Source organism: Aricia agestis, chromosome 12 (genome assembly GCF_905147365.1).
Source record: "Aricia agestis chromosome 12, ilAriAges1.1, whole genome shotgun sequence".
NCBI lineage: Eukaryota > Metazoa > Arthropoda > Insecta > Lepidoptera > Lycaenidae > Aricia > Aricia agestis.
The window spans coordinates 13,989,845-14,002,550 of NC_056417.1; the positions used below are offsets into that span (position 1 = coordinate 13,989,845).

At 39.3% G+C, this 12,706-nt stretch overlaps 1 protein-coding gene across 2 annotated transcripts; it reads left to right on the top strand.

The window, feature by feature from the left end:
- Window positions 1-425: 425 nt before the first annotated feature.
- On the top strand, window positions 426-11,627 carry LOC121732575 (protein cortex-like). Of its 2 annotated transcripts, none has more exons than XM_042122504.1 (9): window positions 426-527; window positions 5,417-5,533; window positions 6,043-6,220; window positions 6,828-6,988; window positions 7,471-7,619; window positions 8,307-8,517; window positions 9,699-9,897; window positions 10,969-11,112; window positions 11,415-11,627. In XM_042122504.1, exons 1-9 carry the CDS (start codon window positions 498-500, stop codon window positions 11,552-11,554), a joined length of 1,329 nt encoding a protein of 442 aa, XP_041978438.1. In that variant the 5' UTR covers window positions 426-497; the 3' UTR covers window positions 11,555-11,627. The 2 variants fall into 2 exon arrangements, with proteins under 2 accessions (XP_041978438.1, XP_041978437.1); XM_042122503.1 differs by having other exon boundaries at window positions 426-526; window positions 5,410-5,533.
- Window positions 11,628-12,706: the final 1,079 nt, after the last annotated feature.

The window sequence follows — 12,706 nt, forward strand, 5'->3', positions numbered from 1 at the left end:
CTATGCCCATGCTTTGACAAACTTCAGTAAAATCCATGTAGCAATAAAAAATTTCTACCATTTTTTTTACAAAATAAGAGAGGCAAATAAGTCACCTGATGGTTCACCATAAAATAAAATAAATAAAGAAACTACCGTCCCCCATAGACACTCGCAACATTAGAAAAGCTGCAGGTGCGTTGCCGGCCATTTAAATTTTAAGTCATTCTAAAACGGCTCTAAAATAAATAGGTGACATCGCTTGGAACTACCATTTTCTATCTTTTTTATTTGTTCACTTGTACTATTCCTATAAAAAAAAAAACATTATAGTAGGTATCCACTATCCGCGTTCATTTTCATATCCAAAGTTCCAAACAAGCTGAACCGAAGGTTTTTGCTTTAATAAAGTAAAACTATTCAAAATAGATGAGGGTAGTTTAAAAACAACCTGTGTAGCGTTACTATTAGCAGCGTTATTTAAAATAGACGGATTTATTTTTACATAGTGATATATTATGGAAAGAAAAACATTCGGCAAAAAAACAGTGAGTTTCTACAATTTTTCCTGTTCGTTATATTTTCTTATAAATTGAGTGGTCAATTACAATAATGCAATGTTAATTAAAATTATGTACCTATTATGTGAGGCGGTTATGAATATTTTCCATAAATATGTATATTTTTATATCTATTTGCTTATCTATAATAATAATGGTCTCGGGTTTTCATGCTGGTGATTTTCATAATAATTATCTATTTCATTAGAATATATCATATTCGGACGTTTTTGTTCGTTTGGTAGTTAATTAAATTAAGAGATAGTGGATATTTCTAGATTATTTATTTTATGAGTGTTAATTAATGAATATTAGATATTGCTAGCGACATTATTTGTTATAATAAAAAATGTTAAAAGTGGTTAAATGCGGTTAAAACTGTATGTTTGTATGGTTCCTTTGAATTTTTGAAAATTATGTAGTGGGTCTCGCAAACAAATATTATTCTTCATTCTTGACAATTTCATTATCTAACTAGACCAATCTCACGAGATTGTGAGATTGGTACAAAGTACCCATCTACACAATATTATGCATGAGAACCCATACCAATTTAATAAATACTAAAGTGATACTCCACCAATCTCAAGCCTCTAAAAGTTGGGCCTGCATAGGTGTAACTGCACAGCAACACTCGTCACAGCCAAAACATATTATTTGTGCACAATTGCGCACAAATAATATCTGCTGCTGAAGTGCGTAACACAGCACTCCAGTAGGTACGGTATTTATTATGAAAATTAATGTCCTGTCCCTCCATTTTACCATACCCTTAAGGCCATCCCCTGAGCAAACGACCATGAACATACATTTGCTGCGTTGCCAAGATCGCGCCAATATCCTATTTTTTAACTTATCTTAGTTCAAAATTGACCTAAAAAAATTCAAACGTCCAGTATGTAGTTAATGAAATTGTCGATCTATTGGCGTGTGTTTTAAATAACCAAAAAAATTGATTACTACTTTGGAATCTGATATCATAAGTACAAAAAACAAAAATAGGAATAACAATGAAATGAACGTTCACATACTGAAGATTATTGCTGTATTTTTATTATAATTTTGTAGCTTTTAAATTATGAGTTAATAAGGGTCTAAAAACGGTAAATTAAGTCATCTCCGTAGGGGTAAACCTTCTCTTAACCAGCTCATACCAGTTCATTTGATCGAAACGATCCATCGCAAATGAGTGGCTGCCCTTAAGAATGGAAGTAACAGTGTAAAGAGATTAATGCTTGCTCTTTCCGCAACAAAACGATCCATCTCGATTACAGCACCATCACCATCGCTCAGCGCAGCGCTAAGCCGCGTCATATTGATTACGTAGACGCTGCGTTTTGGCGACTGAAACTGAAAGGTGACTGACTGATTGACATAGTGATCTATCAACGCACAGGCCAAACCACTGGACCGATCGGGCTGAAATTTGGCATGCAGATAGATATTATGACGTAGGCATCCGCTAATAAAGGATTTTGATCAATTCTACCTCCAAGGGGTTAAAATAGGGGATGAAAGTTTGTATATAATAATACTTCTTAACGCGATCGAAGCCGCGGGCAAAAGCTCGTACCATATATTTGCGTTAATGTGGGAGTAATTTATAAGCATTATTAATTAGTAATTACACACTACATCTCGTTCCTTAAGCTCAGTATTTATCCTTTAAATATAACCTGACAAATAATAATATTAAAAAGAATATTATTATATAAATTCGATATGCTCTTTTATTATGTAACTCCTTTCTTCTTGACATTCTTTGCTGCCCTATTTCTTCTTGCCATGTTAACAGCGGCGTTCGTTTCTTCCAGTGTGAAGACACCTCACACGCTATCAACATTTTAATCAACGCATTATTCCGCCGCTAAAATATGTAATTAATTTGTACCCGATGTCCACTACCTCAAGATAAAACTAATCGCCGTTTTATTAAATTACGACTTTAATGCGATGTAAATAGATTCGTATTTACATTGTGCCATACGTTATTACTGGTTTCAACATCTTATTGATCGCTTATAGCGTTATTAAGTCAAATAATGTCCCTACGGGAGTCGGCAATTACCGTTTCCTAAAGGTCAGTGTAAATATTTTTTCAGTAAAATGATGAATGGACCTCTAACAGGACGTCTCACTAATTAACTACGACAAAAAGACTATCGACAGATGGAATGATCATACAATAATCTACGATGTATAAAAAGTATGAACTGTAATCTATATATATAAAACTCAAAGGTGACTGACTGATTGATATAGTGATCTATCAACGCACAGCCCAAACCACTGGACGGATCGGGCTGAAATTTGGCATTCAGGTAGATGTTATGACGTAGACATCCGCTAAGAAAGTATTTTGATAAATTCCAACCCCGAGGGGTTCAAATAGGAGATAAAAGTTTGTATATAATAATACTTCTTACCGCGAGCGAAGCCGCGGGCAAAAGCTCGTAAGACTATAAAGTCACCAAGTTTTTTAAACTAGCTTTAAGTATTATTAAAAAACGATTTTAATTAATAGAAAGGACAGTTATTTTTGAAAGTTGATCGCAATTCTTATCTTGTAATGAACTTCAAAATAGAACAAGTTCTATGAATATTATATATCTAAAAAATTAGTTTCCTGTGACTAAGCAGGAACGATGAATTTTACTGCGAAGAATATACCAATGGTTTTCTCTTGATCCACTAAAAACATGTGCCATGTGATAAATTTCATAAAGTCGGTGCTGTAATTTTATCCATTATTCAATGCAAAGAAACAAAACAATCTTTACAATGGTAATTATTTACAATTTTTAAGCAAACGCCTGCACAAAGTACTAAATATTTACTTACAATTCTTTGTATATTCATTACTTAGTTTGAAAATAAAATCTTTGAATTTTTTAACCCATCAATCCCCCAGCGGCACCCGGCTGCCGTATAACAATTGAAAATCTATTGTGTCTGCGATTCCCACGATCGAGGTATCAGAGAATAATATACATTAGTTTATTTCCGTTCTAATAAGCGCCTTTTTCCTTGTCCAATGAAGATATTCTTTCTACTGATTCTGTTTCTAAGCAAGCATTATTAAGTACTTTTTACCCTACCGTTTTGCATTGATCTACAAGTGCTGGGTAACTAGGTAATAAATAACGCCTTATCTATGATCTGGTATCGTTAATTGTGTAGGTTTCTATTAGGTCACAATCATATTTAATAAACTGATAGCATCGGGCATAGCAGCTGTGAATCTAGCGCTTGGCTATGCATAGAAAAACTGGTTAATAGAGATCCGCGAAAAGTCGGAATATATTGGGATAGCTACTATTCGCTGCAGTTTTTTTTGTCCCGAAGGCAGGTCATTGTAGCCCTGATGTCACTGCGACCCTTGAGGATCTATTGTGACTCCTTCGCATTAGAGTAGTGTCCCCGATCCAATGCTGCTGAACTTCGCTGTAATTGGGTAAAAAAACAGAGGACAAAGCAATGTTGCGTCGCTGCAATGTGTCGTCGCAGCGAAATCACGTTGCTACGTAAAAACTACATAATTTTTGCGATAAAGCGCTGCAACGCAGTGTTTTGACATAGCCTTATGCCCTATATCTGCGTTGCGAGTTGCGACTACGCGATTAAACGCGCGCTGAAACATTACATACCATATCTTTGGGATTCCAACAGTATAAGCACAGAGCATAGATTTAAAGGAATATTTTTCCTCATCCCGTTTTATTTCTGCTCCTTCTGTTGATACATCGCATCTAACGATGCGACCATTACTTTTCATTAAATTTTGATGTTTATTTAATAGTCTCGCTATTGCACATAACGTTAAAGTTAAGTATAAGGAACTGAAAACGATTTTGTCTCTTAAAGATACAACTTGGAAGCCGGCTACATAAAGCGGCAGCAGACGACGTGTCGTCGCGACACTACTGGTTTCTATGTATTTCTATGAATAAGGGCCTGTTACACCACTTTCTGATAAGGCTATCCACCAATTAACTTGAAAGATCAAGTATGAAGAATCTGTCAAAAAAGTTGTGAATAGCCTATTAGGCACTTTATCAGAAAATGGTAAAACTCGCCCTAAGTGTCGCTAGTTTCTTGTCGCTAGCTGCGGAGGGTGTTTCATAGAAGTACACAGAAACCAGTAGTGTCGCGACGACACGTCGTCTGCGGTTGTCGCGTGTCGCTCGGTTCCAACTTGTACCTTTAGTTTAAAAACACAATGTGAGGTCCTCTCGCACTTGACATTTTTTATTTTTTCTAACAAGTATGGAGGCGAGGACGTAACACGGTATATAATCAATTACTGTTGAGAATATTTTGCATAAATACCCCTCAGTTCGTCACCTCTTACGAGTACAAGTTTTGTAAAAAAAGTTAATCGACAGATGTTTATAATAGTTAACCTGAGGAAGCTTATAGTTAATTAAAAAGGTGCTCAGCCTTAGCTAGTTAACGTAGATATAAAATAGGTATTACAAGAGATAAATAATTAAAATTCTACATAAATGCACCAGGAGTTACGTTTAAATTAAATAAAATATACTTTTTTCTACTAAAACATTTCGATCATTGGCTGCAGAGATTACGTAGCACTTGTACTGTTAAGAGTTTCAGAACACACCCCTACTTATGTAAGCTCCAACTTCCCAATCATTTACATGGAAGCTTCTCGGAAGATATATTTATTTCTTTGTATTTTGTCTTGTATACATTATACAACTCAACTTGAGTTATACCGAACCGTAAGTTTGCTATACTTATTGTGTTAAAACTAAAAAAAAAAAACGTATGTAATGTAAAAAAAGTGTAATAAAAGACGAAAATAAATCAATCACGTTTTTTTAGTTTTTTTTAATCTGTTATTTTTATGATTTCAGCACAACCAACGACCTCGGGTGGACAGGTTCGTGCCGACGCGTGACCGAGTCCACAACCTGCAGCGACGACGGAGCTGGCACGCCGCCTGCTCACAACAGACTGATGTGGATATTTGGGTAGTGATGACGATAATCATTTTCAAATTATAAAGGCTATCCTATCTATTACTAATATTATAAAGCTGAAGAGTTTGTTTGTTTGAACGCGATAATCTGAGGAACTACTGGACCGATTTCAAAAATTCTTTCACCAATGTATAGCTAAGATGTCCCAGTGCTATAGACCACAAGTATTTATATACTCATGTTCTCACTCAACTTTTTGACAAGACTTTTTGTATTTAGCGTCTTTAATTGGCTAATGTCAAAAAACAAACCAATCAACAACGCTGTCGAAAAGATAAAAACCTGCCAATAAACCTCAGTGACCGCATCATTTTGTTTCCTAAATCCTCGAACAAATCTCACGTCAAGTGTACTTCGATTAAATAAAGTGTACATATAATGCGGTCAAATTAACTTGACGCATCGCTGGAATGCTTCATAATGACGTCATCAAACCATGCGTCAAGTTAATGTGACCGTGTTATACCTTCTTCTTAAAATTATACTCGGCTTTATTACAGTACGCAAAATATATACAACAGAAGAAGTACGCGAATTACCTTGATGACGCGTTCGGCATCGAGCCGGCGACCAAGGATCCTGATGTGGTGCAGACTTGGCCGTGTCGACCGCGGAAGAGGAGCTACTTGTCTTCCGCCGACAGCATCCTAGATCTACCGTCTTATAGCTATGCTGTTTGTAAGTGCCTTTATAAGCTATGCAATTACTACCTATAAGGTATAATTCCATCGCACAGTCGTAGGCCGCGCGCGGCTTACGACTGTCGTCGGCCGCGCGCGTCTGTCGCGGACCTCGGAAGCGGTGCCATACATTTTCATACAATCACTATTGGTCGCGAGCGGCCATAATAAGACACGTGAGTGAACTTCAAGACACGGCCGCGCGCGGCTTACGGCTATCGTCGGCCGCGCGCGGCCGCGATCGATCGCGATGCACGGAATTGTACCTATAGTAATTAGTAAGTAAGCTTGTGGTCCATCATCTGCCATGTGGGGCGCTAAGCTATGTAACTGCTACATAATATAGTAACGCCATTACTAAAATCATACTTACACCGCGGTAACCCAAGATTGCTGTGTTTATCTATAATTGTGTTGAAGGTTATTTGTGAGACTATGTGTGAGAGATTATGACCATTTGGCAATTTATTTCCACAATATACATTCGAACTCGTTCCAAAAAACTTACTTACTTTTGCATATTTTGTTACTTTTGCATGGCAATTATAAGTAATTACCCTGCAAAGGTAAGAAGTCCTATCCAGTTTACAAAACATACTGCCAAGTTCCAGAGCTGCTGGACTGGAGCAGCGACAACATCCTGGTAGCGGCGCTGGGCTTGAACTACCACAAGTGGAGCTGGCGGACCCAGAGCCTCACCAGCCAGGGCCTCACCAGGTTCCCCATACAGTGCTGCAAGTTTCACCCCCGAGGAGAACTGCTGGCTGTAAGCACCTTAAGCTGATAGAGCGGGGAAGATGCAAGATATTTTTATAATGACTTAAATTAAATTAATGTCACGCAACAAAAGATCACTTACGTTAAAATATTAAAATTCATTTAAATAATATATAAAATTTTGAAGCGAAAATAGGAAGTAATCTCACTCGTGTCGTTTATTTCGAAAAATTTGAAAAATAATATTTTAAATGTTCGCAGCAACGTACTGCCAAAACCAAAGTAACGTCAGTAGGTGTTTGAAAAAACATTACGATCCACGTTTTTTTAATAATATTTTTATTAGAAAAACAAAATTGATTTAGCTCAAAACATTTTTAATCGTCTCGGTGAGGTGATCAGCTGCAGCTGCATACATTTTATGTGCATTCACCATAAGGAATTAAAAAAGTGTTAGAAACACTTTAAAAAATCTACATACACAGCAGCCATAAATAAAAAGAAGAAGAAAATTAATCGTATCATGTCCAGCTCGGTACAGAAGCTCAAGTGCTGGAGATCCATCACAACGGGCGCAACAAGGCGCTGTGGTACTGCTTCTGTAAGTGCGCGACGCTTGACGACGACTTCTGCAACGTGGTCGCCCTGGACTGGAGTCCTACTGGCAACTCGCTCGCCAGGTATTGTGCTTGTTGTAAAGTCGCACGCTTTTCCTATCATGCGTAGTTGCCCGCACGAGTGAGTGAGTTTACCGAAGGCCCAATCCCTTACCCTTTTTCCTTTCCTACCCTCCCCTACTCCCTTAATTCCCTCTTAAAAGGCCGCGCGGCAACTCACCTGCAGCTCTTCTGATGTTGCGAGTGTCCATGGGCGACGGAAGTTGCTTTCCATTAGGTGACCCGTTGGCTCGTTTGCCCCCTTATTTCATAAAAAAAATCTTTTCTGTCATGCGGGCAACACGCGCACGGCCAGGAGCATAATTATTGTCACCCGCATTAGGACCAAGTCCGCGCGCATGTGGCAACACGAAAAAGCGCACTTACTGTAATGAAAGGAAATAGTCATATAACAACTCCAATGGTAATTTCACTGTCCAGCTTTATTAATTAAACGATATTGTATCTACAGCAACACCAATATTTATTAGAACTTTTTCTTCCTTCACTGTTTGTTTTTTGTTGCTAATGCACCTGACTTTATGGAAAAAAACGACGTCAATTTCTTTTCGGTTAACCTATCACCCGCCGACTTTACGTACGATGATAACTACGAAAGTCGACGGGTTAGATAAAGCAATATATGACTACCGCTTGTACCCTTTTGCCTTCACCTATATCAAAAACTTCTTCCTCATCGTCATCTTCCAGCGGCTGCACCTGGGGCACCGTGTCGTCCTTCAGCCGCAACGGCGAGGTGATCAGCTGGCAGCGGCTGGCACGGAAGGCGGTGCTGGCGGTGCGCGTGTCGCCGGACGCGCGGTACGTCGCCGCCACCTCCCTCAACTCCGCCTACGTGACGCTGCTCACGTGGCCCGCACTGCAGCTGTACTCTGTCATCAACGCGGACTGGACTATCCGGGTATGTGTCGTCCTTCAGCCGCAACGGCGAGGTGATCAGCTGGCAGCGGGGCTGGCACGGTAGGCGGTGCTGGCGGTGCGCGTATCGCCAGACGCGTGGTACGTCACCGCCACCTGCCTCAACTCCGTTTACGTGACGCTGCTCACATGGCCCGCGCTGCAGCTATACTCTGTCATCAACGCGGACTGGACTATCCGGGTATGTGTCGTCATTCATCCGCAACGGCGAGGTGATCAGCTGGCACGGCAGGCAGTGCTGGCGGTGCGCGTGTCGCCGGACGCGCGGTACGTCGCCGCCATCTGCCTCAACTCTGCCTACGTAACGCTGCTCACGTGGCGCGCGCTGCAGCTGTACTTCGTGATCAGCGCGGACTGGACTATCAGGGTGTGTGGACGCCATGACCCCCTTGTTCCACATCTTATTATCTAAATTCTAAGTAGTAAATACTTGTGTCTAGTGCTGGCTTCTCACGAGACGTAAAATCATGAGCCGCGACGCGCCGAGACAATTTGTATGAGCGAGCACGAGCCAACAGGCGAGCCGCGCTACCCGTTCTCACGGCGCGTTATATCACAAGCCGCTTGACACGTGCCTTTGAAGTAACCGACTTCAATTGGATCGGACGCGCCTACTGGAGCCAGCCCGCGCCACCCCCTTCACACGGCGCGTGGCTCGAACTGGCGCGGCGCGTCTCGTGATATTAAGTTCCGTGAAAAACCAGCATTATGCAACGTATCGTAAACGCCACAACAATATATCATAATCAAATCGAAATTGTTTTATTTCTGAATAAATTTTAAATAAATATTTTCAGAATGTCCTACATGGTGGCTACCACCGGTGCGGGAACTAACCCGGCGAGAAGAACCGGCAGCGTAAGAAACTCGCAAATTATAATTGACATCTATATTCACTGTCGAAACTAGCGAATAACTAGCAATTAACTCTGATGATATCTCAAAAGCGACAAGCCGTTTAGTCCCTAAATTCTAGAACAGGTATACTGCGACACTACTGCGACAGCAAAATATTAATTATATTATTTCACATTTAAAAGCAAAAGCACAATAGACGTAACTACTCTGTCTACTCTGGCAAAAGCATTACTACATCTTTTGAGGAATTCACAAAACGAAACACTTCCTTCCTACCCAGTCTGCTAAAACCGAACATGCTTTCAGACCATAACCTGGCACCCGTGGCGCAGCGCTCTCCTAGGTATCGGCACCATGACGTCGGGCATGCAGGCGCGGCTGGTGTTGTGGGACGCCCCCAGCTCCAGGGTCCGGGAGACCACGCTCGGCCGACACCAGTACAGCCTCGACGCGATGCTGTTCAGCCGCCGCTCCGGCGAGTTGGTCATCAGCCTGTGGAACACTGGTGAGTATGCGACAGTATAGGAAGTTGTCAGAAATAATTATATCTAAATAATGTACCACCGAAGAAATTGATGGGCAGTTTACCCACTTTACAATCTGCGGTATCCCAATATATATATATATAAAACTCAAAGGTGACTGACTGATTGACATATAGTGACCTATCAACGCACTGCCCAAACCACTGGACGGATCGGGCTGAAATTTGGCATGCAGGTAGATGTTATGACGTAGGCATCCGCTAAGAAAGGATTTTGATCAATTCTACCCCCAAGAGGTTAAAATAGGTAATGAAAGTTTGTATATAATACTTCCTTACGCGGGCGAAGCTGCGAGCAAAAGCTCGTCTATAAATATAAAACTCAAAGGAGACTGACTGACATGGTGATCTATCAACGCACAGCCCAAACCACTGGACCGATCGAGTTGAAATTTAGCATGCAGGTAGATATTATGACGTAGGCATCCGCTAAGAAAGGATTTTAATCAATTCCACCTCCAAGGGGTTAAAATAGGGGATGAAAGTTTGTATGTAATAATACTTCTTAACGCGAGCGAAGCCGCAGGCAAAAGCTCGTCTGCCTATAAACTAATTTATTTGATGGTACATTACTTAATGTCATTATTAATGTTTTGCATTAAAACACAAGGTAATAAAATTTGTGATAAGTAATTAATATATTTCGTATGAAAATAATATTATGTAAACGTTTATCTCTCTTTTCTTAGCGGGCCCCTAGACGAGCAATTTTATTGCGCAATATTACTTATTGCGTAATATCATTGACCGTCTAGGATTGATATTGAACACCTCGCGCCTTCAATCTAATTGTGAAATAAACTGTTCAATAAAATTGAAGCGTGATATTGCACAATACAATTGATCGTGTAGGGGCCGGCTTAAACGTAACTTATTGACGGACAATTAAAGAAATACAATGGTGAATTAATTTGTCAGAATTCATTGTTTTGTTTACATTTAGATTAAAAATTAAAATAGGTGAATAATTACCTTATAGTGCAAGAGCTAATAAGTTAAGGAAACAAAATAATATATTCTTTCATCTTACAGAGAGACCACAGACACTCAGTAAGACTTACTCGCAGCTTGTGGTCCTGAGTGGTCCGGAAACCGTGGTGGACCAGTGGGGGGAAGGCCGCTACGGGCTGGACCGCGTACGCACCATGGTCTTCAGTCCCGATGGGACCAAACTTGGTACGTACTTTACATTAATCTGTCAAATGAAATTCTACTCCACAAATGTACTTACAAAAAAGTTGCAATTTATAAATAGTAAATTAAATATTTCTTGCAAAAGTCCGAATCCCAATCTGAAAGTGAATCCGAGTCCATATCCGTATATTCAAATCCGTATTCGTATACGAATCCGTAACCGTAATTTTTGTATGACGCTCCATATCACGATCTGATCCCTTGATAAGGTTTCAAATTACTTTAGATACGGGTACTACTATTACTTTTTTTTTGTAATTCCTTTTTTATATTACTTTTTATAGCAACTGCGACTGCCGACGAAGATTTGATAATCTGGAACTTTCTCCCCGAAGACAAGGTGAAGAAGAAAACCAAGTGCAGGCGATTCTCCGCCCTACCTGTGTACATAGACGAGGCCAATCAGGGCTTCTCCCTCCGATGAGCGAAGAGAGAAAGAAAAAGAAGACGCTGGATGTACTTCTTAGATATTTATGAATATTTATTCTTTGCGTTTTGTTCTGGATTGTGTTGTTTACGTTGTCAGATCAAAATTAGATGCCACTAAACGAGAAAGCCTTACAAAGCAGTTTTGGCGCTTGACCGTCGGCTAAAGTCCCAAAACATTAATTAAATTATCAATTAATATTTGTTATCAAATATCACTTTTCAAGTCAAGAAATTTTGGCACAACGTAGCTGCCGACATCATTTCACCATTTAGCTCTTCATTATAATATTACTTAGTTCCCCTCTAAATACCTAATGCCATTTTCTATGTTTTTGTCTAAATTATATCTTTGCAGTAGCGCTTTTCAATAAAAGTATTTTTTCAAATGTGTTGTTAATTGGTTATTCAATCAACTATACTGGTAAAAGATACTATATTGTGGGTATTTAAAAAGATTCGCTCAGAAACCTGGAATAAAAATGTTACCACAACCTACAACGACACTAAGGGCCTGTTTCACCACTTTCTGATGATTGCTAGATAGGCTATCCAACTTGACAGATGAAGTATGGAGAATCTGTCAAAAAAGTTGTAGATAGCCTATTCGGCACTTTATCAGGAAGTTATGAAATGCCCTAAGGTATGTATAATCAAAATAACGAGGCACACTTTTATACACATTTGTCATTATATTTGCCTCAATTCCACGTTTGAAATTTAGTAAAATATTAGGTAGGTATTATGTCATGACTCATCAGTCACATGCTCATGTCTGTCTATATATAAATATTATAGAGCCGGTATTATAGAGGAGGTATTCTTAGCCCGAACGCTATTCTCCACATTTTCTACATCATGTTCTTAGGACGGCCCTGAATAAGGAATGCTAATCGCTCGCGAAGGTTTGTCAATAATATGAATTTAAATTTTCAACCAACTCCCTAGGGCAGGTTGCCTAACTAGACTTTAATGACTTAAAGTCCCTTAAACTGAGGAAAATTGCTGGGCGTAAAAAGTTAATGGACTGATACATATTGTTTAAAAAATGTTAAGTATAATTTATTAAATTATGAATATTATAAAATAAAAGTATTTTAAAAACACAAAACCAACTCCAACATTTTATTCAAATTAATTTCAAAATTGT

Coding starts and splice junctions, on each gene's coding strand:
- LOC121732575 (XM_042122503.1), top strand. CDS start 498: ATGGAAAGAAAAACATTCGGCAAAAAAAC. Junction 8,518..9,698: donor ACGCGGACTGGACTATCCGG/GTATGTGTCGTC, acceptor ACATGCTTTCAG/ACCATAACCTGGCACCCGTG. Junction 11,113..11,414: donor TCCCGATGGGACCAAACTTG/GTACGTACTTTA, acceptor TACTTTTTATAG/CAACTGCGACTGCCGACGAA.